Source organism: Ahaetulla prasina, chromosome 2, assembly GCF_028640845.1.
Source record: "Ahaetulla prasina isolate Xishuangbanna chromosome 2, ASM2864084v1, whole genome shotgun sequence".
Lineage (NCBI taxonomy): Eukaryota > Metazoa > Chordata > Lepidosauria > Squamata > Colubridae > Ahaetulla > Ahaetulla prasina.
Genome location: NC_080540.1, coordinates 121,575,574 through 121,603,289, shown reverse-complemented (window position 1 = coordinate 121,603,289; position 27,716 = coordinate 121,575,574). Strand labels below are relative to the sequence as shown.

At 40.6% G+C, this 27,716-nt stretch overlaps 1 protein-coding gene across 1 annotated transcript; it reads right to left on the bottom strand.

Annotated features, from left to right (window-relative positions):
• Nucleotides 1-6,948: 6,948 nt before the first annotated feature.
• Nucleotides 6,949-27,497, bottom strand: LOC131190554 (TBC1 domain family member 24-like). The gene is made up of 7 exons (XM_058167891.1): nucleotides 27,494-27,497; nucleotides 24,794-25,826; nucleotides 22,809-22,967; nucleotides 17,518-17,581; nucleotides 14,821-14,916; nucleotides 13,824-14,088; nucleotides 6,949-7,115 (listed from the first exon to the last, which is right to left on the bottom strand). The coding sequence occupies exons 1-7, from the start codon at nucleotides 27,495-27,497 to the stop codon at nucleotides 6,949-6,951; spliced, it is 1,788 nt and encodes a 595-aa protein (XP_058023874.1).
• Between the last annotated feature and the right edge of the window lie 219 nt (nucleotides 27,498-27,716).

Genomic DNA, 27,716 nt, shown 5'->3' with positions numbered 1-27,716 from the left:
AAATATTTAGCGTGTTATTTCAAAAGCTATTCTGTCTTTTTTTAGCTGGCTAGCCATATAACCCTTTTAAATGAGTTCACCATTTGTCTCGGGCTCAGGAGGTCACCTGGAGAACCTCTAGAGCAGGATTCCCCAGATCAATGCCATGCGCTCCTGCCTAATGCACCTTAGGACTTTGGGGCTGATGCAGCTTCTGAGGCTTGCCATATCGATCAAGCTCTAAATAGACCACCTTGGTCAAGCTGCTGTTTTCTCCATATTTTTAGCATTCTTCTCAAAGAGGAAGGTCAGCATGAAATGTTCATAGGGGCTGCACCGAGTTTTATCAAAGGGTTGCTAATGGGAACTTAGAAGGCAGCAAAGCACTTTGTTGGGCTCTTAACTATACTTAACAGTCAGGAACATAACCTTGCCTTTTTTCTATTCACATGACAATAAGCACTCATATGGAAGTTTGCCCTGAATCGCTGTATGCTGTATCTTCCCGTCTTCGCTTGTTCTCTTTTTCTTTCTCTCCTGCTTCCATTCAGCTCCCCTCCCTTCCTCCTAGCAACAATGGGAAAGAGAATCAAACCCTCCTTTTGATTTGGCTGTCCTACTTTTGGGTAAACTGCCATTTCTTGCATTTCCTAAGGCAGGGCAGACATCCAATTGTGCTATCTTTGTTAAATGCTGGCATGTGCCTGTGCCCTACTTTATGAAAGCATTTGGACCTGTTCAAATGAAGGGAACATTTTTGCCTCAGGAATCTCTGCATGCTTTGAAGAATCTGAATTTCTCATCTCTTCCCTGACCAGGCCTTGGAACTATTATTATGAGTTCATGTCTTGATCAATTGATGATTCATTCAAAGTGACAGTGGAGGCTGACTAGGCAGGACTCTGTTTCTCCTGTTTAGTTCCTCTGCTTGTCAAATGAGCATAAGAAATCTTGCTTGCTTTGTCAGAGCAAATGGTTTTGAAATGCAACAGACCCAAGGAGAGCATAATATTGTTCCTTTCATCCATGATTTGTTTGTTAGCATTGATGCCAAGGAAAGGAAGTCATAAAAGAACAGTAGTGAGTGGCAGCTGGCAGCAACAGGTGGTTATATTTACTGACAAAATTCAAATTATAGAGGGACATTTCGCACATCTTTTAAGAGCCAGTTTGGTCTAGTGGTGGTGAAGGCACTAGGTTAGAAAACAGGATATGAATTCTAGTCCTATGACAGGAATGAAGTCAGCTGGGTGATCTTGAGCCAGTCCTTCTCTCTCAGCTCTAGAAAGGAGGCAATGGAAATGATTTTTTTCTGAGAAAAATTGCAGGAATTTCTCCAGGCAATTGCCAGGAGTGGAGAAGGAAAAAGGGAAGAAGGAGAAGGAGGAGAGATAAAGTGGTAAATAGAATAGAATAGATTTTTTAATTGGCCAAGTGTGATTGGACACAAGGAATTTGTCTTGGTGCATATGCTCTCAGTGTACATAAAAGAAAAGATACCTTCATCAAGGTACAACACTTACAACACTTAATGATAGTCATAGGCTACAAATAAGCAATCAGGAAACAATATCAGTATGAATTGTAAGGATACAAGCAACAAAGTTACAGTCATAAGTGGAAGGAGATGGGTGATAGGAACAGTGAGAAGATTAATTGTAGTGTAGTGTGGATAGTAATAGTAATAATGCAGATTTAGTAAATAGTTTGACAGTGTTGAGGGAATTATTTGTTTAGCAGAGTGATGGCGTTCGGGAAGAAACTGTTTTTGTGTCTAGTTCTGATGTGAAGTGCTGTATAGCATCGTTTTGAGAGTAGGAGTTGAAACAGTTTATGTCCAGGATGTGAGGGATCTGTAAATATTTTCACAGCCCTCTTTTTGATCCGTGCAGTATTCAGGTCCTCAGTGGAAGGCAGGTTGGTAGCAATTATTTTTTCTGCAGTTCTAATTATCCTCTGAAGTCTGTGTCTGTCTTGTTGGGTTGAAGAACCAAACCACTCATTGTCAGGACTAAGGCCATTTAGAGTTTTTCCCCTATCTCTGAGTTAAGGTGCCCATCCACATCCTTGTGTCAGCACAAAACAGTGAAGTCCATTAAATTCATTGTCCATGTTATCAATACCTAGGCTTTTTCTATTGCCTCTATTTTAAGTCACTGAATATTCTTGCCATTATCTTGTTGCTTATTGCTTCAGGCATGCTAATTGTCCTCCCCTCCCCCAATTTTTCTGGTTTTGCTTTCATCTCTTTTTAGTATATTGACAGAAAGAACATCAGTCTTCTAGTCATTGCCAGAGGAAAGGGTCTCATTTCAGGACTCTGCCCTGGATGAGTTGGGGTGTGTGTGTGTTGCCGAATTGGTGTGTGGATTCCAGCTGCTGCTCCCTGCATGCTGATCAGGTGTTTGGCAGTCAGCAGCAGCACAAGTGATGGAGGGAAAAAAAAGTGCCTTCAAGTCAGTTTTGACTCCTGATAATTGCCTCCTGCCCTTTTTTCAGAAGTGGCTTAATAGCTTTCTTCCTGGGGATGAGAAAAGTGAGAAGCCCAAGATCAGCAAGCTGGCTTCGTGACCAATGCCGTAACAGAATTCCATCTCCCAGTCTTTAACCACTACACCAAAGTAACTCTCAGCAGTGAAGAGGTGTGTTTGTCTATGTGTTAAAAGTGATCCAGTCCTGGTATCAAATACGTTAGCTATGCCACTGACTCTGCCTATGTTCCTTAGGTTGGTTTGACTTTCCCGTCTTCCCATACTCCATTTGGATAACTGCAAACCTAAAGTAATGTGAAATCATGAAATACCAGGAAATACACCAGAGTAGATCTGACTTTAGAGAGGAAGGAGGCAGATCCTGCCATGCTTACGACTAACTATTAAATAAGTGTTGGAAGAAATATCCATCTGGTTCAGTTCCACACCAGGAGAAAGACACTGGAAACATGGAGGCTGATTGGATGGTCCTAGGCACCTGACCACATGGAGTTGAGAGAGAGGGGATTTTATACCTTCTCTTGGGCTTTGAACTTGAGCTTCCTGTTCCTGTGTAAGAACATGTATTCTATTTGCTGTTGTCAGATTCCTATGGGGTCATGTTTGTCTGAGCTCCCAGGCTTGGTTGAAGTTTGTTAGATGATGCAATGTCCTTAGGAGATTATGTCATGTGGTGAGCTCTGCTGCTAGATGGGTTATCCTATTATGTCCTAGAGGGTCATGTCTTAATCCCATCACCCCAGAGCTGGAGGTCTTTTGTTTTGTAGATAAGCTGGCCCAGTCTTTCTTAATGGGCACCAAATATCTGCTGGGGGCAGGGAGCTACTTTCTGTCTTTAAAGCATGTTTCTTCTTTTATCATCCAGGGAAATATAATATTCTGGCTTTTGTAATGTTTCCCAAAATATTTTGTTCTTCTAGGAGAGGGGTGGATGGTAACCTTCTACAATACTTTGTCCCTTCTTTCAAGGGATGGGGCTGATAGTGGATTGAAACTGACAAATATAGAGAAAATGGCAAATATGCCTCAAACATTGTAATTTTTAATATGACGGGAGAGAACAATAATTAAATACATGGTAAAATTATAGGCATTAATTTCTTTGTTCTGGCCACATTCTTTGGACCAGTATGTAGAAGGATACTCAAAAGGCCAAGCTGAAACTCTCAGGCCAAAATATTCTTGCCTTAAATAGCAGCGGTGTTCCCACAGCACACTTAAACAGCCACTTAAAGATTTATTGGCTGCCTTTGCATAATATGCAAAAGTTGGTAATGGTCATCTTGATGTCCGTGGAAATTCAGAAAATGGGTTAATTCAATAACTAAAATATACCCACATTAATTGAATTTTTGCCTAGTTGTTTTGCAATGTAATGATTTTTGTAATCTTTCTGCTCAAGGATGACCATGTTGAGATCTACTTCTTAGAGAATGAACAGAAATGGATGCTTTATTTGCATATTTTTCTTGGAGCTCTTCCCTAGACCATTTTTTTTTAATTTACATGTATATTCTGCCCTTCTCCGAAGACTCAGGGCGGCTTACATTGTGTAAGGCAATAGTCTCATTCTATTTGTATATTTATATACAAAGTCAACTTATTATCCCCCAACAATCTGGGTCCTCATTTTACCTACCTTATAAAGGATGGAAGGCTGAGTCAACCTTGGGCCTGGTGGGACTAGAACCTGCAGTAATTGCAAGCAGCTGTGTTTAATAACAGGCTTCTTACAACCTGAGCCACACCGCGGCCCTTTTGATGGATTTCCTTTATTAATAGTTATCCCTGGATTAAAATCTTATAACAATGAAGCCTTCACGGCCTCAGTGATGACCAGACACTCTGCATCATTGTTATACTGTAGTTCATTTTCTCCTTTTCTGAAAATGTCACCTTGGGATATATTGATCAGTTATGTGCTCAGTAAATGGCAGAGGAAGCACAAGAACATGAACTACAATTTGAAAAATAAAAATAGACAGCAAATGAATCTTCCAGGGATAAAACAAACAAATAAATGAACAGGAAAGATTCTTGTAACTGCTGAAAGACTAAGCAATTTATTGTGGAATAAACTTTCATGGTCTAGAATCGACTTTCCCTCGGCACTATGTTCGGTTTATGATGCACAAAGTACTCTTTTATTGGATAGACTCTAAAACTTATTATATGTCATGTTCCTCAACAGTCAACATGTTCTGAGCATTGACTTGAATGGTCATGTATACACTGCTACTATATTTTGAATACCAATGATGTTTGCAAGTGTCAGATGGCAGGCATGCTATACTGCTCTTTCCTTTAAATGCACATCTCTGACGACAGGAGCCACGTTTGTTCAGCAACATTTATTCATCATTGAAGATTGAAAGGAAACTGAAATATGGAATGACTGGCAGACCAAAGGCCAAAGACAATTTTATTTTATTTCATCTTTAAAGCAGGTGAATTGGGCAGACAGGCTGTGCTGTTTGTGTCTCTAATGTAAAAGCATTAACTCATGAAAGGAAAATTCTATTCTTTTTTTACAGGAAATCTTTCCCTGACATTTCTTAATGTAGTACATGCCAGTTGCGATGCTCAGGGGCCATGCGGATAAAAGCATGTAGTCTAAAAATAGCCCATTCAGTTGGATGTCTTAGTTCCTTTGTAAGAGCTTCTCTGACACCTTCAAAGTATTCTGAAGTCTTGCTGTGAAAATAGGGATAAGATCTTAACTCGTCCGTTTGTGTGTAAAGCAAAGATTCAGGGTTGCACAGGTGTGCAGAACAAGTTCATAAAAGATATATATATATATATATATATATATATATATATATATATATATATATATATATATATATATATATATATATATATATATATATATATCATAATAATGCCACTGTACCTTATTTTCTAGGGTCACTTTGCGCTCAGTGCAAAAAGTGAACCCTTGAGGAAATATTGGAAATGTTCTAATATTCCCAATGCTAGAATTGTACTGCAGTGCTCAAGTATCTTCAGGGTTGCCAATGAAGGCGATAGAAACAAAACTAAAATCAACTAATTCTGCTACTATAGGTCTCCCTTTCCTTTATTCTGTTAGTTCCAATGAGCAGCAGTTGCCAAGGTACAATACAGGTAGTTGTTGTGCTCCGCCAACAACTGTGGACCTGGCAGTGGACTCGGATAGTGAGGAGGATGGGGAGGATGATGGGCCAGTTCTGGAGTCAGGGGAAGGCCCAGACAAGGGCTCTGCGTCGGAGGCAGAGATGGGGCCAAGGCCATCTGGGAGCAATGCACAGACTCCAGAGCCTACAGAGGTGGACATCAGAGAGGCAGAGGAACAGGAGAGCTTGTTCCTAATGCATGCATGAGAAGAGCTGGCAGAAGGCAAGAGCAGCTGAAGCAAAAAGGACAACTCAGGAGTAAGGCCAGAAGATGATTGGCCACTCCTGCTTAAAAGAGCAGCAATGAGCCGTTGGGTTCTTTGTGGAAAAGCAATGTTGAATTCCATTGCTTCTTGTCAGTGTCTCTTGAAATTTGTGGGGGTTTTACCAAGAAAGGTTGGTGATAAGGCTGCAGGACTTTTTATTAAGAATTTGTTTTGGATTAAGCTGAGAATGGATTAATTCTCAGCTGTTTTAATAAAATAAGCTTGTTCAGGCCTGTATTGTGTTTAGTAATCACTACTTGGGTCTCGGTCACAACAATAGCCCTCGACTTACAATAATTCACTTAGTGACCATTCAAAGTTAGAACTACACTGAAAAAAGTGACTTATGACCATTGCAGCATCCCCATGGTCATATGATTTATATTCGGATGCTTGACAGCTGACTCACAGTTATGACATTTGCAGTGCCCCAAGATCATGTGATCACCTTTTGCTACTTTCTGACAAGCAAGGTCAGTGGAGAAACCAGATTCACTTAACAACCGTGTACGGATTTAGCAACTGCAGTGATTCACTTAATGCGAATTTGGCAAGAAAAGTTGGAAAATGGGGCAAAACTCACTTAACAAATTTCTCACTTAGCAACATAAATTTGGGGCTCAATTGCAGTCATAATTTGAGGACTATGTGAATATCTTGGTAATGTTCTGCCAATCTGATACCTGAATTCAGCTTCTTTAATTCTCTCATAGGACCATTTCTGCACATTCCAACCACTTATTAACATTCTTGGATAATCTGTGGCTTCATACATTTCATCTAATAAGCAGAATAAGCAGGCATACGATCAATGCGAGTTCCATACTTTTTTTTCAAAATAAATCCTTTCGAAAGTCCAAGCAGGACAGTTATGCGTAAATGTAAATCATCCAATATATTTTGTTATGCTCCAGAGATTTTGGCCAAAAAGTCTATTTTAATGGGCAACTACCCAAAATATTTAAAGATCTATTCCTGCTGCTTAGATGTCCATCTCTCAGTCATCACCTGATGACATGCAGTGCTTTGGAGAGGAATCTCAGTGAAGAATGTCCATCATATGGAGGAAAAGGAAACTCGAGAGTTTTGAAATCCCCAAACTTCTAATAGCTGGACCTGGAAGTTTTGCTGGCAGAGAGGTGGGTTGTCAAATGTTTCACAGTGTTCTGTTCTTCCGTGATTCAGATTAGCATCAACATACAAAGCCTGGCCTCCGCCTCCCCCTAAGAAAAAAAAAATCAACATGATTGGTTAAGAAATGTTTCTCACCGCCTTATGGACAGAGTTTTTAGATACTGCCCCGGTCTCCTTCCCTGTTACTTGCATCTAAATTGTTTCTGACTTAAACTGAGGATGGGTGTGTTGTTATACTAGACATGATACAGTTTTGATATCATCATGGAAAATGATGACTTTATAGGTAAATGAAAAATGTCTTAAAAACGACAATTTTAGACATAAATGGTATAAATTAGACTAGACATAGATAGGTATTTATTTATTTTTATTTATTTTATTAAATTTTTATACCACCCTTCTCCCGAAGGACTCAGGGCGGTGTACAGCCAGAATAAAACCAAAATATATACAATTTAAAACAACATTTAAAAAGAGCAAATTTTAAAGGCTGATTATTAAAATTTAGATTTAAAAATTTAAAAATATTAAGAATACCCAATTTAAAATTCAACACAAATTATGCCAGTCCCGCTTTAATAAATAAATATGTTTTGAGCTCACGACGGAAGGTCCGAAGATCAGGCACTTGATGCAGGCCAGGGGGAAGTTCGTTCCAGAGCGTCACTGCCCCCACAGAGAAGGCCCTACTCCTGGGGGCCGCCAGCCGACACTGTTTGGCGGACGGCACCCTGAGAAGACCCTCTCTGTGAGAGCGTACGGGTCGGTGGGAGGCAAAAGGTAACAGCAGGCGGTCTCGTAAGTACCCGTGTCCTAAGCCATGGAGCGCTTTAAAGATAGTTACCAAAATCTTGAAGCGCACCCGAAAGACCACAGGAAGCCAGTGCAAGCTACGGAGCAGCGATGTCACGTGGGAGCCATGAGCGGCTCCCGTTACTACTCACAAGAGCCGCATTCTGGACTAACTGCAGCCCCCGGGTGCACCCCAAGGGCAGCCCCATGTAGAGAGCATTCCAAAAATCCAGCCTAGACGTAACCAGAGCGTGAGTGACCGTGCATAAGGCATCCCGGTCAAGGAAGGGACGCAACTGGCGAACCAAGCGAACTTGGTAAAAGGCCCTCCTGGCGACGGCCGCCAGGTGTTCATCAAAAGACAGCTGTCCATCCAGGAGGACGCCCAAGTTGCGAACCACCTCCTTTGGGGCCACTAACTCACCCCCAACAGTCAGCTGCGGGTGCAGCTGACTGTACCGGGATGCCGGCATCCACAGCCACTCCGTCTTGGAGGGATTGAGCTTGAGTCTGTTTCTCCCCATCCAGACCCGTACAGCTTCCAGGCACCGGGACAGCACTTCAACCGCTTCGTTGGGGTGGTCCGGGGTGGAAAAGTACAGCTGAGTATCATCAGCGTACAGATGATAACTCACCCCGAAACCACTGATGACCTCACCCAGCGGCTTCATATAGATGTTGAACAGGGTAGGCGAGAGAATCGAGCCCTGAGGCACCCCACAAGTGAGGCGCCTCGGGGCGACCTCTGCCCCTGTCAACACCGTCTGCGACCGGTCAGAGAGATAGGAGGAGAACCACCGATAAACGGTGCCCCCACTCCCAATCCCTCCAACCGGCGCAGCAGGATACCATGGTCGATGGTATCAAGGCCGCTGAGAGATCTAATAGGACCAAGGCAGAGGAACAACCCTGTCCCTGGCCCTCCAGAGGTCATCCACCAACGCGACCAAAGCCGTCTCTGTGCTATAACCGGTCGGAAGCCAGACTGGACCGGGTCTAGAAAGACAGCTCCCCCGGGGTGCGGGGGAAGCTGCCATGCACCCACACTCTACAACCTCCGCCACAAAGCGAAGGTTGGAGACTGGACGGTAATTACCCAAAATAGCTGGGTCCAGGGAAGGCTTCTTCAGGAGAGGTCTCACCACCGCCTCTTTCAAGGCGGGGAAAACCCTTCCATCAAAGAAGCATTTATAATCCCTGAGCCAGCCTCGTGTCACTTCCTGAGCAGCCAGCACTAACCAGGAAGGGCACGGGTCCAGTAAACATGTAGTTGCATGTAACCTCCCAGCAACCTGTCCATGTCCTCGGAGCCACAGAATCAAACTCATCCCAAATAACCTCAACAAGACGTGTCTCTGTCATCTCAGCTGGATCATCGCAATCTTGGTCCAAACTATCCCGGCTGAACGATTTTATCGATAGATAACCGTTAAACTCCTCAGCCCGTCCCTGTAGGTCATCCCGTCCTCTTGATGAAGGAGGAACGGGTCACCCGAAACAGGGCGGCCGGGCGGTTATCTGCCGATGCAATGAGGGTGGAAACGTAGGAACGTTTCGCCTCCCTCATTGCCACTAGGTAGGTCCTAGTAAAGGACCTCACTAGTGTCCGATCAGCCTCGGAACAGCCAGACCTCCAAGTACTCTCTAGGCGTCTTCTCTGGCGTTTCATCTCTCTCAGCTCCTCGGAAAACCAGGGAGCCAATTGAGATCTACGCCGGGTCAGAGGCCGCAAAGGCACGACACGGTCCAAAGCCCCAGCCGCGGCCCGTTCCCAGGCCGCAACCAGTTCTTCAGTCGTGCCGTGGGTAAGATCCTCAGGGAACGGCCCAAGCTCCGTCCGGAACCTCTCCGGGTCCATCAGGCGCCTGGGACGGAACCAACAGGTATGTCTAGTCTAGTGAAAAGAAGGACTATAGTCAATCCATTTTCAAAACAGATATCAGACTAAGAGTTATCCGACTGCCTTTGAATGATTAGGATGCATCATTTTTGATTGTTTTGGGGGAGGTTAGGAATTGATGAGAATTGTAGGAGTATAATTCAGTTAGGAGGGAAAATTTTTTAGTATATGTTTGTTTTATTTTTAACTATACCTTGTGTTTGTTCAGGGAAGTCGTGGAGGGGAGGGGTTTGTGAAGGGAGGGGAGGGTTAGGTGGGGAGGGGGGGAAGTTTTGTAAAACTTTTTCAATTAAAAAAAAAGAGGACTGGGGTGGGGAACATGATAGCACTCTTACAATATTTGAGGGGCTCTCACTGAGTCAAATTATTTTCCAAAGCATCAAATGGCAAGACACGAAACGATGGTTGGAAACGAACCAGCAACCTAGAACTAAGGAGAAATTTCCTAACAGTGAAAGCAATTAACTTGCCTTCAGGAGTTGTAGGTGCTCCATCAGTGAAGGCTTTGAAAAAGAGACTGAAGAACCATTTATCTGAAATGATATAGGGTTTCCTGCTCATGCGAGGGATTGGACTAGAACAGGGGTCTTCAACCTTGGTCCCTTTAAGACTTGTGGACTTCAACTCCCAGAGTTCCTCAGCCAGCTTTGCTGGCTGAGGGACTCTGGGAGTTGAAGTCCACAAGTCTTAAAGGGACCAAGGTTGGAGACCCCTGGACTAGAAAACCTCCAATGTCCCTTCCAACTCTATTGTTTTATGTTCTGTGTTCTATGTTTGCTAATATAGTCATGTTGCTTCCTTGTGGCTATCATCAACAGCACAGTATTTTCTGACTGTATGTACTGCAGTACTACATCATCAATGAGCACAAAATTCTTGTCTAGATCAGGGCTTATTCTACAAAGTACATAATAGGCTTATATGAATATAAGCTACCAAGGTTTATTATTTCATCCATACTAGGTAGTTGGGGTGTGTGTGTGTGTGTGTGTGTTCTCTTCTATTTCTTAAGTTTTGCCTGATATCAGTGAACAACTTCTTCATGCTTTAGTTAAGGATGTCAACTAATTAAAATCCTTAACACAAAAAACAATCTCTTTTCCTCTTACATATCTGTAATTATCTATAGTTATCTATGTACCATCTTTCTGTGAAGAACTCACCAACAAATAAAAATAAATAAAAATAACACAACTTATATAATTGTCTGAAAATTGTAAAACAATGGTCGAACTACAAAGCCAAGTTTTTAAAAATTGCTTGAAAATGAATTTTAAAACTCAAGAGATAATAACAACAACAACAACAACAACAACAGACTTGGAAGGGACCGTGGAGGTCTTCTAGTCCACCCCCCTCCCTGCCCAGGCAGGAAACCCTACACCACTTCAGACAAATTGTTATCCAACATCTTAAAAATTTCCAGTGTTGAAGCATTCACAACTTCGGCAGGCAAGTTGTTCCACTTATTGATTGTTCTGTCAGGAAATTTCTCCTTAGTTCTAAGTTGCTTCTCTCCTTGATTAGTTTCCACCCATTGCTTCTTGTTTTACCCTCAGGTATAGATATCTTTCGCAGTTAGGGACAGTATTCTTAATCAACTACAGCCGGGCAGGTTCATCAAAGCTAACTAAACGATACTGTGGCTTAATATGACATATGAGTATAACTTAGAGGAATTGCAAGACGATGAGATGCCCTTCTGAGCACCATCTTTCAAGCCTATTCTGCAGCTAACTGAACCGGTTGCTCTGTAGTTAGCCAGATCCAGGGTCATGTGGAACTTTAAAAGCTAGAGCCAATTAATGAATTGAACTCATAAAATAACTGATGCTGGGCCCCGATCTTTCCTGCTGATGTAATCGGATCTCAGTGCTATATACTGGTTAACAGTTTCAGTTTTTACTGACAATCTAAAACAATCCACTTCTTACAGAACAGACTGAACTTAGTTAATTCTCACTGAATCTCACCGAATTTGAAAATTCAAATTGTATGTGACTTGGGATAAACTTCTTTCATGTGACTACCGTTTATGCTGACCCTACTGTAAGCAGCAATTTCATGCCACCATGTGGTGCCCAGCAAGTGTTTCACTTTCCTCTCCTTGAACTGACCAGTACTCTCGCCGTCCAGAATCATCTCCTTCTTAGCTGCTCCCTTCCCACAGTTACTTTTCACAGCAAGGAAAACAGACAGGCTGTTGAACAAGAGGCAGCATGGCAAAGCCAGCATTTAGTGAAACTGCAGGAGAAAGCAGGTAAACCATGGTGGCACATTGTCATTTGCCAAGAAAGAGAATCTTAAGTTCTGCAAGGTGAGACAAGGTGTAAGTTCCAGCCAATAAGAAATCACCAAGCACCTAAAAAAAACAACACCCCAACAACAACATCTTGCCTCATTTCCTCTGGAGCAGGAGCCACATTGAGAGATCAGCTTTGCATTCATGCCCCAGAGAACATTTGTATTGCTCTCATTTATGGGAAAGGTCTTGATTTCCTTTCACTTCCTCTAATGCTGAATTTAGGTAGGGTCTGCTGGCAAATGTATAAGCAAAGAGCAAGATGAGAGTAGGAGAAAAAAAAATTAGAAGTATTTAAAAAAACCAGAAGTCAGCCAAGTAACTCACAATATTAGCTATGTTTAGATTTTGAGACAGACATGCTGGTTCAACACTAGATGAAGGGGAGTAGGTGGAAGCAAGAGCTAGGAGCTAGAAGGAAGAAACAGGGCCAAGCATGTGAGATGCTGTGGAGGAGTGAGAAAAGTAGTCAAAAGCAAGCTGTACAGAGGAGACAGGTGGGATTTGAAAGTGACAGATTAAGGAAGAACGAAGGAAGGGAAGGGGGAGAAAACGTAGCAATTCTCCTGGAACAAAGGGTTTTATTGCAACTCCCACTTGTTAGTATGTTGAAATGATGATGATGGTGATGATGATGGTCATGATGGTCATAATGATATAACGGGTTCCATGTGAATGTTTCTCCTTCGTATGCTTTGGTAGGCAACCTTGCCAAAATTTCATCATGACCTTTTACCATATTGACCTTCTCCTATATAACATAACATAACATAACATAACATCAGAGTTGGAAGGGACCTTGGAGGCCTTCTAGTCCAACCCCCTGCCCAGGCAGGAAACCCTACACCATCTCAGTCAGATGGTTATCCAACATTTTCTTAAAAATTTCCAGTGTTGGAGCATTCACAACTTCTGAAGGCAAGTCGTTCCACTTATTAATTGTTCTAACTGTCAGGAAATTTCTCCTTAGTTCTAAGTTGCTTCTTTCTTTGACCAGTTTCCACCCATTGCTTCTTGTTCTACCCTCAGGTGCTTTGGTGAACAGCCTGACTCCCTCTTCTTTGTGGCAGCCCCTAAGATATTGGAACACAGCTATCATGTCTCCCCTAGTCCTTCTTTTTGTTAACTAGACATACCCAGTTCCTGCAACCGTTCTTCATATGTTTTATCCTCCAGTCCCTAATCATCTTTGTTGCTCTTCTCTGCACTCTTTCTAGAGTCTCAACATCTTTTTTACATCGTGGCGACCAAAACTGGATGCAATATTCCAAGTGTGGCCTTACCAAGGCATTATAAAGTGGCACTAACACTTCACGTGATCTTGATTCTATCCCTCTGTTTATGCAGCCCAGAACTGTGTTGGCTTTTTTAACAGCTGCTGCACACTGCTGGCTCATATCTAAATGGTTATCCACTAGGACTCCAAGATCCCTCTCACAGGTACTACTATTGAGCAAGGTACCACATATACGGTACTGGTGCATTTTGTTTTTTTGGCCTAAATGTAGAACCTTACTTTTTTCACTGTTGAATTTCATTTTGTTAGATAGCGCCCAATGTTCAAGTCTGTCAAGATCTTTCTGTAACTTGAGCCTATCTTCTGGAGTGTTGGCTATTCCTGCCAGCTTGGTGTCATCTGCAAATTTGATGAGTTCCCCATCTATCCCCTCGTCCAAGATATGTTCTTTTCCTACCCCGAAATATAAGTAGGTTGTGATCATCCCAACTCCGCTGTGGTTGAATTTATATGTTAAATAAGCAGTACCAAAATAACATTGAATTTGGGGATTGCATAATTACCTATGACAATTCCTTCCTGGCTTCCAGACATAAACATGGAGCATGTTTTGGAGGGCAACTTGAAGTGTCTAATTGCCAGGAAGGGAGAGAGACGGTATTTAATTGCTTCTAACTTTGGTACAGTGAGATGATTTGAGCTGGTTGTTCTGTGACTCTCCAAAGAAAAGGGAGATGGAGAACGCTGGCGTTGGGGACAAGGTAGAGCTTTAGCTTGTTCTGGCTTCTTGATGAAGACCCATTCATATTGTTCCATTTTAGGATGCACCTTTTAAGAAAAGACAATATCAATCAGGGATATTTTGGAACTCATCACCCAGAATAAACAGGCGTTTCTTTTTCCTCCGTGGATACAGAGTTTTGGTGTAGCCTGGGAAGGAGGGTTAAAACAGCCCTATCCTCTCCTTAATTAGAGAAGATTTTTGGAGTCAGAACCAAAATCCAACAAGGGTACACTAGCTAAAAAGAAATCAAACCAGAAAGACATCAGAAAAGTGGGAAAGAGAAGCCTCCAACACTAAGGAGAGCACCATAGCAGTGGTCTTCAAGCAAAAGAAAACTGTAATTCTTGGCCCTGCAAGATCAACTAAGAGATGGAGAAGGCAAAGAGCCTGATCAGTATCTACAAACCCAAGCATGACTACAAACCAGATCCAGAAAGAGAGGACTGTAAGAGCTGGGGAGGGAAAAGCCCATAACAAAATCTATGGAGAGAAAATGGTTTTTATATGCAAGGGACCGGGGCTGGCTATAAGAGCTAAGACCTGGGGGAAAGAAAATATTTAAAGAAATAGTTAAGATAGGGAAACAGTGCTACAAAGATAGAAGTAGGAACATTGTCATAGAACTTAGAGCTAAGAGTGTATAAATTAGGATAAAATCATCCCATTAAATATAAATTTATGACCCATTAATATAAACCACTTTGAGAGTGCTGTGAAGCACTATGGGGCACTGTATAAATCTACATGCTATTGCTATGGAAGTAAGTTAAACTTACTGTGAAAATAAAGCATTCTCCTGTTCCAAAGAAGCTTGTTGTTCCTCCCCGTTTTTTCCTTTCATTCCAGTCAGAGGAAAGAAATGCTCCACATACCTGAATGGGAGTAAGATGTGAGCAACTGCATAAGGTTTCCTGATAATCAAAATGACTCTAAAAAATGAATGGTCACAGAGTATGTGATTAAACTCTTACTGTATTCAAAACATCCAGTGAAAAGATGGGATTACCAAGCATGTGAAGAGATAGTTTAAGAATATGTGATTATCATCTTCCATTTACTTTATGAGGGCACCCTGGAGCAAAACATTATGGACGAGGCTACAGTATCCCCTTTTGATGTATACAGGTTTAGGGGAGCAGTTTTGAGTAAATTAATCCACTGAACTTTTAAGCCTCATAAGTAACTTGTGCTTCCAATATGACTAACATAGTAAGGAATACATACAATTACAGGTAACAAAGGCTAAAAAGCAATCAGTAAAATGTATAACCAAAGATTAGAAATACTCAAGTAAAAGAAGGATATTAAAGAAAAGTAGAAAATATGCTAAGGTAGAGATGTAAACAATAGTATTATTATATTATTAGAAGACACATTAAGAGGGAAAAAGGAATAAATTTACTATGCTCAATTATTCAATATACTATAATTGTAAGATTAGAGAATTAATATCAATGTAGTGAATGATGTTGTAAATTTTGACAGTTATTGCACAGAGATATTTGTAACCAGATGACACACTGTTTAAGACAAGATGGAATGTTTATATTTTTTTAAAAAAAGAAATACTCAAGTAGTTGAAGATAGAAGCACAAAATAACACTGGAGATGAAAACTCTCACGAACCAAAAACAGATCTTTCTCTGGCATCCCAGAGGATGAAGGTGGAGGTTCATTCTCCAGACTTGTAGGTTGGTTTCCAAATGTTTCATTACTAGGCTGGGTAACATCTTCAGTGGAGATGAAAACCCACACTTGATGCAACCCATATCTGACCCATCGCAAGACCCATCACAAGACATTCAATTTACAGAGGGATTAAATCAAGATCAGGTGGGGTACTAATACCACTTTATAAAGCCTTAGAAAGACCACACCTAGAGTACTGCATCCAGTTTTGGTCACCACACTATAAAAAAGATGTTGAGACTCTAGAAAGAGTGCAGAGAAGAGCAACAAAGATGATTAGGGCACTGGAGGCTAAAACATATGAAGAATGTTTGCAAGAACTGGGCATGGCTAGTCTATTGAAGAAAAGGATCAGGGACGATATGATAGCAGTGTTCCAATATTTGAGGGGCTGTCACAGAGAGGAAGGGGTCAACCTATTATCCAAAGCACCTGAAGGCCCGACAAGGACCGACAAGGAACAATGGATGGAAACCTTCATGTGACGTGACCTCCCCATCACAAGACCTACTGACCACACGAAGCCTTTAAAAATAGAAAAACACTGACACTGACATCCCCTACACTCCACTGAATGTTACCTAGCCTGGCAATGAAACATTTGGAAACCAACCCAGAAGTTCAGAGAAAGAACCTCCAACCTGATCCTATATCTGAGCTACAGATATTTGCCACCACCACAAACCAAGAGGATGTCAGGCAATGCTCACTGGAGAGAATGTTCAGAAATGAGGCTCTTTATCCGAAACACTCTATTCTTAGTAGCCCAGCATGATGTTCATCCTGTAAATTTAGGACCTAGAAGGAACTTAAAACCTGTCCAGGTGTTAACACTTCTAAGTGTGCATTTGAGACTGAGATGTACACCTCTCCATATAAAGCTGTGAGCAAAAAGAAAATGTGTGTCATATAAGAATTGCCTGCAATTTCCTATTGAGCAGTTGGTGTTCACAGTTGGTGGCAAATTTGGCAAGACAGCCCTCGGACTGCTTCCCCTTCCTCCTCCTCAGGCAAGAAATAGGTATTCAATGTACAAATTATTACCTTTGAAAGTGTATCTGATAGGAACATATTCATTAATTTGTTTGTATTGATTAAATGGTTCTCTCCCCCCCTTTTTTGTTTTGTTTTGGCAACCAATGTTTTATTTTTGGAACAACAATATACAGTTCTATGTGAAACCTTCATGGTTGTTTTCTAAAGCCCTCTATTTTTTCTTCAGTCCTTGTCTTTCCTCCAACCTCCATGAGGCTCTCAGAAATCTACTTACCTCCATCGTCAGCATTCTTTCAAAAAAATACTCCTTATGTAATAAGACTTAACATGTAGACCAGTGGTGGGTTTCAAATTTTTTTACTACCGGTTCTATGGGTGTGGCTTGGTGGGTGTGGCGTGGCTTGGTGAGCATGACAGGGGAAGGTTACTGCAAAATCCCCATTTCCTCCCGATCAGCTGGGACTCGGGAGGCAGAGAATAGATGGGGGCGGGGCCAGTCAGAATTTTTACTACTGGTTCTCCGAACTATTCAAAATTTCCACTACCGGTTCTTCAGAACTGGTCAGAACCTGCTGAAACCCACCTCTGATATAGATTTTTGAGAGAATTGGGCATCCTTTTTCCATAGAAGTAAATGAATGCATTTTTGTGATTTAAGCACATAATTTTGTTTTTTAGCCCAGAACACACTTGCAACATATGGCTTTGGATGGTTTTCTGTTAGCCCCATAGATGGAAGATCCCACTACTGCAGGATTTTTTAAGCTATTCAGAACTAAATCACTTACTTCTCCCAGTGTGTTTTTTAACAACAGTAAAGTTGGCTCATAGCCTTCACAGCAGGAATAAAACCTGTAGGAAGCAAAAGAAATGGGATGAAATGAGTCCCCTTGCTAATGGCTGGGAAAGCAATTCCTTGATGGCATTGAGATGGAGATGGCTTGAACAGTGGAGCATGTTATTCTTAGTGCTTTATTAATAAGCCTGGAGCGAGAAAAACAAGATGGAAACCAGACAGACTCTGAAATAGAAGTTGTATAGTTACCTCACATGTTTTACATTGTCACAGAAACATGTACTTATGGAATGTGTTTTCAGTAGAACAAATCCCATTTTTCATGCAGATAATTTTCTGCTGTAAATCTTCTAAATATTTCCATAACCATTAGGAATGGGTGATGAAGATGATGGAAGTTGAAGAGATTGCTAAATTAACTTCTTTGATCAGAGAAAAAAAATACTTATATTTAAGGCTGATTAAAAACTCCTTAAAGATTTTTTGTATGAATAGAGGAAAAAAATTAACTTATGACCTGTGAGTTTGATGATTAGAAAAAAAACCTGACAATAGAAAAAAGTGAGCTTTTTTGTAATCATTGTGTTAGACCTGGAAGCCATCTTTCTACCTAAATAAGAGATAATTTTGTAATTGTATTTATGATTGCTGCAAAGGCTATCAGAAGCTTCTATTTCTTTTTACCTTTTGTTTCTGTTCCTTCCTTCCTTCCTTCCTTCCTTCCTTCCTTCCTTCCTTCCTTCCTTCCTTCCTTCCTCCCTCCCTCCCTCCCTCCCTCCCTCCCTTTCTCCCTCCACTCTTTATTTGTCTTAGTTTTTATGTTTTTTTAAAAACTTTAATAATGCATAATTTTTCTATATAGTTCCTAAATATGCCATTCTTCTGTTTTTAAACTCCTTATGGAATTCTCAGAGCAATGACTTAAAGGATCAGGAGAAAGGAACAGGAAAATATGCAAACCTTAGACAAAGGGGCTGGGACATTATTTAAGTCATGGGAAACAATATAGTATTTGGAAGTAGCTCAGGCAGATATCTCCCTAATTCACTGGAGTATAAGAAAGAGGGTAGGTGCAGAATATTTAGATTTACAAGATTCTGCTATTATAGCCAATCTCAACAAAGTATAGTTCTGGTCTCCCTATGGAGCTAATTTTCTAGTCCTGTCTATCCAGGAGGTTGACCCTGAAAGACACTAAATTGAAAGTGAAGGTGCTGAGATGTTAGGAAGCAATGTTGATCCTTTCATTTACTATATCTAAAAGCCTTATTAATACTAGAGATAAGCACCCCTTTTTCTTCATTTCTGTCTCCTGTTTTTAGGATAGCAGAAGAGTTCTCGCCTCTTCCCCTGCATCCCTCCTATCTTCTGCTCTTGAACGAAGTCTCATGATGCTTTATGTGCATTTTAGTGATCGCAACTGGGTCCAGCAAGATGGTTGTTAAATGCAGGTGTCACTTAAATGAAACTGCAGCTGTTCTTATAAAATTACTTAAGCTTTCTTTATCTTAGAGATCTGCATAGTCATACATGTGAAGACTGGTCATAAATAGCAATAGCATTTTAATTTATATACCACTTTACAGTGCTTTACAGCCCACTGTAAGCGGTTTAATAGAGTGAACATATTGCCCCCAACAATTTGGGTCCTCATTTTACCGACCTTGGAAGGATGGAAGGCTGAGTCAACCTTGAGCCTGGTGAGATTTGAATTGCCAAATTGCAGGCAGCTGGCAATCAGCAAAAGTACCCTGCAGTACTGCATTCTAACCACTATGCCATCGTGATGTTACTTTTTCATCACCAACATAACTGCAAATGGTCACTGAAGGAGGATTATCTGTATAAAACCTTTTTTTCCCTTTTGGATTTCCAGAGAAGTTTGTTCGAGCACCTCTTGTTTTTTGTGTTCAACATGACAGCATAAAATGCCTGGAGGAATAGCAACTGGTAATGACTGCCAACAAGTCATTGTTATGTTAAATCCATAAAGGAAAAACCCAACCATTCCTTCAGTCCCACCAATATTCCTTTCTTTATTTAAAAGTTTTATGCAGCCACCCAATTCAACCAATTGGGCAACTTTCAATTCTGGGCAACTTTCCAAAAAGAAAAAGGAAAAACAGAAAAGCAACAAAATATAGCAAAAAGAATTCAAAATCGCAATACATATATCTACAGTATAAACAATAATGAGATAATTTGTTCCATGTTGTATAATAACTGCAAAGCAGACATTTGGAAGCTATAATTTCTGCTCAGTGAAGCAGGCAATTGCTCACATAAAACCTGAATGCGTCATAATCTCTATGGCACGTGCCGAATCTTGATAGATTCCTGGTTTGGAATCAGACAGCTTAATTGTGGTTGTAAAAAGAGTGATACTTTCAGCGTAGGCGCACCTTGGCTGTTAGATGCTCCAAGGCATAATGTTCACACTATTAAGGATGTCTAGTCACATTCATCTTTTGAGAGGGTATGAGGTTTTCACACCTCTCAGCTGTTTTTATTTACAATTGGTTATTGAAGTACTTACCCAATGTACATGGATTTTCAAATATTTCCCTTCTATTTTGAAAATACTTACAGGAAAATGGCTAGAATACAGCTGAAAGCACCTCCCCCCACCCCAATGATTAAATGGCTAGTTGGTTATATGAACAACAGACCAGATCCTAGAAGCTTGTATGAGGGGCAGTCCAAAACATTAATCACATATAAATGGGTCTTCTAATATTACCAGGCCTTCAGCCACCTCCAAAGCACTGCTAATGTCAATTCAGTCAATGGCTTCTGCCCTCTTCCCAGCAGTCTCCTTTCTGAATGGCAAAATAAGAGGTAGGCCAGTGTAAAACAGCACCATTTCACTCTATGGAGCCATCCTCTATTATGATCTCTGGAATGATTTGTTTCAAGTTAGTGGTTTCTTGTGAAGGAGCAAGTTTTTGCCTTGATATCAGCAATCAAAAGCAGTAAGGATGAGCTACTTCGATCTGGTGGAGATTCACTTTTGCAGAAGATTGCTGAACATCAGGAAAGAGGCTATTTCCTCATGGCTTGTCAGGTCCAAAATATGCCTAAAAGTGAGGAGCTGCTTTGTGGAGTTTGCCTCAAAGGGGTTCTTCAATTAAATTTCTTTGACTGAAGTATTACTTCATAAGAATCTAAGCATAGGAAAGGTCCCTCCCATCAGGCTAAAGAGAGAAATTTATTCTACAAGCTCTGAGGAGAGATTCCGTTCCATCGGCTCCTATCTACCCTTATCTGACAGTTGCCATTTCCCGAGTATCTCAATTTGAAACTAATCATAGCCAGAATATACTGGTTTAAGAAGTGTGGCCTTGATTTGCTTCTTCCTTCCTCTTTTCTTTCTCTTTCCCCTTAGACAGATCTGCTCTATACCTGAAAGCTGAAATGAGAGACGAATTTGATTTTACTAAGCTTATGTAAGCCATTCTGGGAAGAGTAAAACTGTTAAATAAATAGTACATGCTCCAAGGTAATCACCTTCTTGAGCTTTTCTTTTTTTGGCATCTTAGATGATTTTTCTCTAATCTGATGCTTTTCAGAAATTTTGGGAGCTATAGTACTCCTATCTAGGAAGACTGCCTAGTTAAGGTTCTGAAGAATGCCTAACACCTGAAGATCTGGTTGTGATAAATCTCAGTATTACTTGTTTTCAAAAATACCTCACAACACCCCCCTCTTCTTATGTGTCTTCTCATGTTATATTTTTCAGACTTGAAAGTTCCAAAGTGCGTGAAATTTTAAAGATCCTACCCCTGCATTTTCTCTAGTGTCCCCTCCCCCACACATTTGTCCTGAATGTGTGCTGATTTTGATCATTCAAAAGAAAGCAATGAGATACTGATTTCAGTGGCAGCTTTCTAATTGCATCTTCTGCCAAAGGGTACATTTCCAGAGACATTTACCTATGCTACTGTCTGAGCACTCTACGTGGAAATTGCTTCTGATGAGCAAATATCCAAATTGGGAAACATATTGCTTGGAGGTTTCATAGCCCACACTGAGCCCACAAGAGTCTATTATTTGTTTAGTGAACAGCACTAAGGCTGTGCAGCACTTTGGATGTTATCTTTATAAAATGATTTGGAACTCAAGGGAGTATGAGTACCTCCCTGCAAATCCTTTAAGTCATCACAAGATTGTTGGGGGTGGGTGGACAACATTTTAAAATGCTGCAGGCTAATACTGTATTCGTGCACCTGCAGGCTCTGAAGCACTTTCTGAAGGTTGTGCTGTGGTGGCACAGTGGTTAGAATGCGGTACTGTAGACTACTTCTGCTGACTGCCGGCTGACTGCAATTTAGCAGTTTGAATCTCAAGGCTCAAGGTTGACTCAGCCTTCCATCCTTCTGATGTCGGTAAAATGAGGACCCAGATTGTTGGAGGCCATATGCTGACTCTGTAAACCGCTTAGAGAGGGCTGTAAAGCACTATGAAGTGGTAAGGGCTATTGATATTGCTATTGATCCTGAAGCACTAAGCAGCTTTAATAAGCATGCTTAGAGGTCCAACAACACTACACTAGGAACGCCCAAGTATAATGAATTAGTCACCTTGGCATCCTTTTCTGTGCTTTTGTACCTACAAGATTGGATTGAGACTCTCTCCCAGTTTTCCAGTTTTTCAGCTATGGCAGGATCCCAAACCTTTCCAAGAAAATAACAAGAACTTTCAAATACTGGAGTCAGCAGCAAAAGAGGATGGCATTTAAGAATCGCAGGATCCTTAGCCCTCATTTGAGCTTAAGGAAGGTACATGAACCATAGTTCTTATTCTGAATGTTTGCTCAGTCTTTAAGTTTTTTCATTGTACACTTACCAAGTTCTAGAAATGCCATGTCCATTCATTGTGAACACTGTACACTGTATTCGTCCTTAGGTAATTATGTGGAATTCTCAGCTATGCCAAGACCAAGTGTAATGTCAGTATCATAAGCACTTAAATGGACTGTATGAATAAATATTGTTCAAAGCGACTTTTTAAAAAAGCAAATCAGTCTACTGACCGCATTAGAATACTAAACTTTAATGTGGTTTCTTTGATTCTGAACACTTGGAACGTGGAAATTTTATAAACTTTGTAACTGCCAAAGCTATCACTTTGTAAAAATATAATGCTCTTTCTTGTTTCTAATATTCTATTCAGTTTCTTGTGCTAATTCTTTAATTGGTATAAACTTTTATAACTCTGTTCACTTTATTATTTGCCTTAATAAGTGTCATATTTCGGTTAATACTTTGAAAATATGGCCCTTACCTTTGCAAACTGTATCCATTTTCAGAAGTTGAGAATAAAAGAACAGGTGGGTATAAAGAAAATCGTTCTGGGATCCAGGACCACACAATGCGCATTTCTTGAGCTTTAACAATGGCAGAACTAAAATTATGTGCATTTACAATGAGGTGGAATGGTTGTCTGTGCAACGGGAAAAGAAAAGAGAGGCTCTAATCAAACTATAATTCCAAAGAGATTGACTTTTAAGATAGAGAGGGCACTCTTTGCAAATAATTATCAAGCAGGAACAGCTGCTGATTATATTACATCTTGGAATTGCAATGGTACAGGACACACAATGGACATAAACTCTGGGACTTATTTTAGAGCAAAGATCATCATGTGATCTGCTGGTCATTCCTTATTCTTTTTACATTTACATCTACATATTCCTTCAGGGTAGATTTTTATACTTTGAGTGAAGCATAAGATACTGGTTTGCTCTTCAAACCAGATTTGTCTTAAAAGACAGTTGTTTGCTATTTAATGTTTATGGAGATACACAGTCATCCAGGCTATGGCTGTCCCAAAGATGCTTTTTCAAAAGACAACTGGACTTTTCAAAGGAAAAACAAAGAATGACTATTTTAATGAAAGGATTTCATATTAGAAATACTTTCCTCCCCCCCTCCAACACACAGACATATGTCATACAATACATGTATAAACTAGACAACCTTCCTTAGACAGTCTATTGTCCCCGGCTCTGAAACTAAATTTACTTAAATTTACAGAACTTCAGTGTCTTTAGGTTTCAAGATTTGATGCTGAATCTGATATTAGACGTGATTTTAAGCATGGCACATCTTGCCAATATTACTGATAGAAATGTCCATTTCACTTATCTGAGAAACTGCCCATGCATATGTATCCCACTCAAAAGAGGGAACACCAACCTAAAAGGCATATGGAGTCCTCTATAATGTTGGTGCCTCTTCCAACTTTTTCAGGCCACTTGTCCATTTAACAACATGCGTGGCAGCCATACTCCAAAATGGGGACAAGACCAGGAGAAAAGTGGGGCAGGACAAGAACAACTCATCCATTAAACATAATTTATTGCACTCACAGACCAATATTCAAAATAAAACATATTAGAAATAAAATCAGAATAAAATCAGAAAACAGGTTAAGAATGTTACTATTGGTGATGGGTTCATCAGCGGGCACTCAGAGTGTGGATAGTCTTAGCTTATAGGGAATTTTTAAGTATCATTTTTCCAGTTATTAACTAAATACAGTTAGGTTGATTATTCAATTGCAACTACTGGAGAGATTCTGGAAGCAACATTCCAGTTTTGTGTGGGGCAGATCTTGAAGCCTTGGGGTCTGGCCTTAATATTTGTTCTGCATGTTCTTTTGAGAAAATATCTGCTGTCACGAATGGGCTTTGGAAGTCCATGTTTTATCATTCAGACTGAGCAATGAAGTTTGGCTAAAACAAAATCCTACTCTTAAGTTCTAATATATCTCTCAGAGAAATATAAAACACAGTAAGGCTTAAACTATACAGTAAATGGTAGATCCCAATGGTAGATTGTCAAACACACAGAGATTTAAACCAATTTGCTTTCAGGGCTATTATTCATGTATCCTTATGCTTATTTCTAAACTTTTTTCAAAGCTGGTATAAATCTAACGTGGCTCAAATTTGTTCATTATATTTTTTAAAAAGTGCATGCATACCTGACCAATACTATCTAATGGCAGGATTATCCAATATATATATACATATTATGAGTTCTATAAACTTCCAGTGTTTAGAGCAGATGGATTATGGCAGGTGTGCTCTAGAATCTCTCTGTAGGTGGAGGCATATTTTACTGTGATAGGATGGGCAGAAAATACTCTGCATGAGTTATTCTAATTACGTAGGTTCTGCAGTCATTTAGAGTTGTATTGTCTAGCATCTTATAACTGGAAATGTTATGACATGCCCCAAAATATAGTAAACAAGGTTATTATACCTGTGATGTACCATTGTTACTCCTTTATCCACCAGAGCCTTCCGGTTAGCCATTTGAAGAAGCCAGATTTCTTTGCGGGAAAAAAGCCGGATGCCAAATGCTTTCTCTAAAAGCTTGTCAGCTGCCAAGTATTCCTGAATGTCCCACAGGAAAGCCTGCAAGCTTCCCTTGATGTCAACCACCTCTTGTCCTCTTGAGGTCATGAAGAGATGGTATTGCTTCAGCAGTGCCAGAGCAATGCGGTAAAGGACTTTTTGCCCCTCCAAGAGATACACATCAAAGATGCGAATGACATAATTAAAGGGAAGATCATCAAAGAGCCACACCAGCCACTCAGAGTACACCTCAAAGATGTCTGAGGAACTTGCTATCAGTTGATGGGCAGCTGGGCAGTGCTTATTGGCTAAGTCCCCGAAGGTCATACAGGAAGCCTTGTGAGCCAGGAAGGACTGGTCTATGTAGGTAGTGTGGGGAGCCTTGGAGTAGAGGAGTCGGCAAGTAAGCTCAAAGCATTGGGCCTCGTCCTGGCTGTAATGGAGCACCAGAGCAGTCACAGCTGGGAGCAAAGGACAGTAAGTAATCTCAGGGTAGAGACTGGAAATGCAGATAAGTATTTTCTTCAAAGCCGTTATCCCTTCTGGAGTGAGGCAGTATTTGGGCATGATGCTTCCTGACAGGAATTCAGGCAATGGATCGAAACTTTCGCTCTGGTTTCCAAATAACTTGCTGGCCACATCTTGGTAGACGAAGGCATCAGGTGTCATTAGCCGACATGGTATATCTTGGATAATATGCTGGTAAGCCTTTGCTCTTAGGATATGGTTTCCAGCCCAACATCCTTCCCTTGCTAGCTTCTTCAGCTCTTTCCTAGACTTGCCAAGGAACTCCTCGTGAGATTCCTGATGATTATTCAGTTTGGGGATTTTGCTCTGGTCCACAAATACACTGCAGCCTAGATAGGAAGCTGAATTACTATCCCATGGCCCAGCCTTGGCAATGATTTGCACAGGTTCTTTAATTGGATTAACTGTCTCTGTAGAATAAAGACATTATGTTCAGTGCAATTTATCTACTCTTTGACAGCTTGCTTAATGCTGCTTAACAAGTATGGGGGGAAAAACGGCATTGTTGTTTTTCTCCAACTTTTGAACAAGTAGCACTTAAATTGATAAACAGCAATTTGCCATTTGCTCTTATGTTTCCATTTCATTCAGTAGGTAGTTGGTCTTATCAATATTAGGAATTGAAGGGTAGGGCAATAGAAGATTTACACTACGGTAGGGTTAAATACTAAATACGATGCAATAATTTTTTAAAAAGGGATTTATTTATCTAAAGAATAATCATTATATATTTCTCAAAATGGCTATAAAATCGTATTTTGTTATCCTGATATGGCATCAGTCAACATAGCAAATACCTGTGTAGTCACTAGATTCTCAAGATGCTGTAAGAAGCCTGTTATTAAAACACAGCTGCCTGCAATTACTGCAGGTTCTAGTCCCACCAGGTCCAAGGTTGACTCAGCTTTCCATCCTTTATAAGGTAGGTAAAATGAGGACCCAGATTGTTGGGGGGGGGGCAATAAGTTGACTTTGTAAATATACAAATAGAATGAGACTATTGCCTTACACACTGTAAGCCACCCTGAGTCTTCGGAAAAGGGCGGGATATAAATGTAAAGAAACAAACAAACAAAAAACCATAGCAAATACCTGTGTAGTCACTAGATTCTCAAGATGCTTCAGAAGATGAAGCTTTCCATACACAAACATTTTAGATTTCTGTGAAACAGTTCACTGTAACATAGCTCCGGACTGTTCTGAGCACTGCAGAAATTCAGACACTACAAGGACAGGCACAAGCACATGTTCCCTGACAGAGAATGAAGGCAACAGAGGGTAGGAAAAGATTTTATAGCTATATTATTGTTTCCTTTCATTATATTATCTAGTAGGAAAAATTTGGTGCTATTAGGACTGCACATAACCCACTTCCCACTTTGGAAGTCCTTGTGTCTTTGCATCAGCCCCATTTCTTCTTCTTTCTCCCTGCCAACTCCCTCAGATGCTTTCTAGCGAAACAGAAGTGCTGTAATTTCACTCTGCAGTGCCCAAAATCTTTTAAAAGTTAAAGACATGAAAGAAAAGAGCCATGGAATATTCTTTGAGTTAAGGGAAAAGAAGAGAGTGTGCTAGGCACAGAGAAGGAGAAAAAAGATGAGAGAGTGTCAGCAGAAAGAAAGGGGAAGAAGGGAGTGGGATAATCTGGGAATGGAACATATAAGAAAATCTTTAATCTCCTGCATATGTTGCCAGGTCCTTTAAATAACACTGGCAAGGAGCTTAAACTCATTCTGAATTTGAAATCAAGATCTCCTGGGAAGTGCTCTGCATGGGGCATTGAAGATCACCAGGAAGTTAACACTGGTCCAGAATATATCAATGTGGATAATAGAGCTAGACTCTTTTAAGTTTGCCGATGCTGTACTTCTGAAGTGTGGTCCGCCCTGGCTCCCAGATATCTTCTGGGTGCAATTCAAGGTATTGATTATCACCTTTAAATTGCTACATGACATGAGACCAAGTTCTTTGTGGGACTGCTTCTTCCTGCTTGTTGTACCAGAGTCGATAGGGTAGATACATTGTACTATGTCTATTTCTCTAAAATGTTGCCATTTGTTCCTTTTCTGGGACTAACCCATTATGGAATATCCTCCCACTGCAATCTGGCAAGCTCCCACCCTTTTAGCCTTCCAGAAGGCTATCAAGACCTGGCTCAAGAGCAGACACTGGGGTGCAGACAGGGTGCCTTGGTATGGTTGTTGAATGGTTTTATGTTTCTATGGTTTTTATGTTTCTGTAATTTTATTATTGTTGTAAGCTACCCAGAGTTGCCTTTGAAGATGCATGATGATACAAAT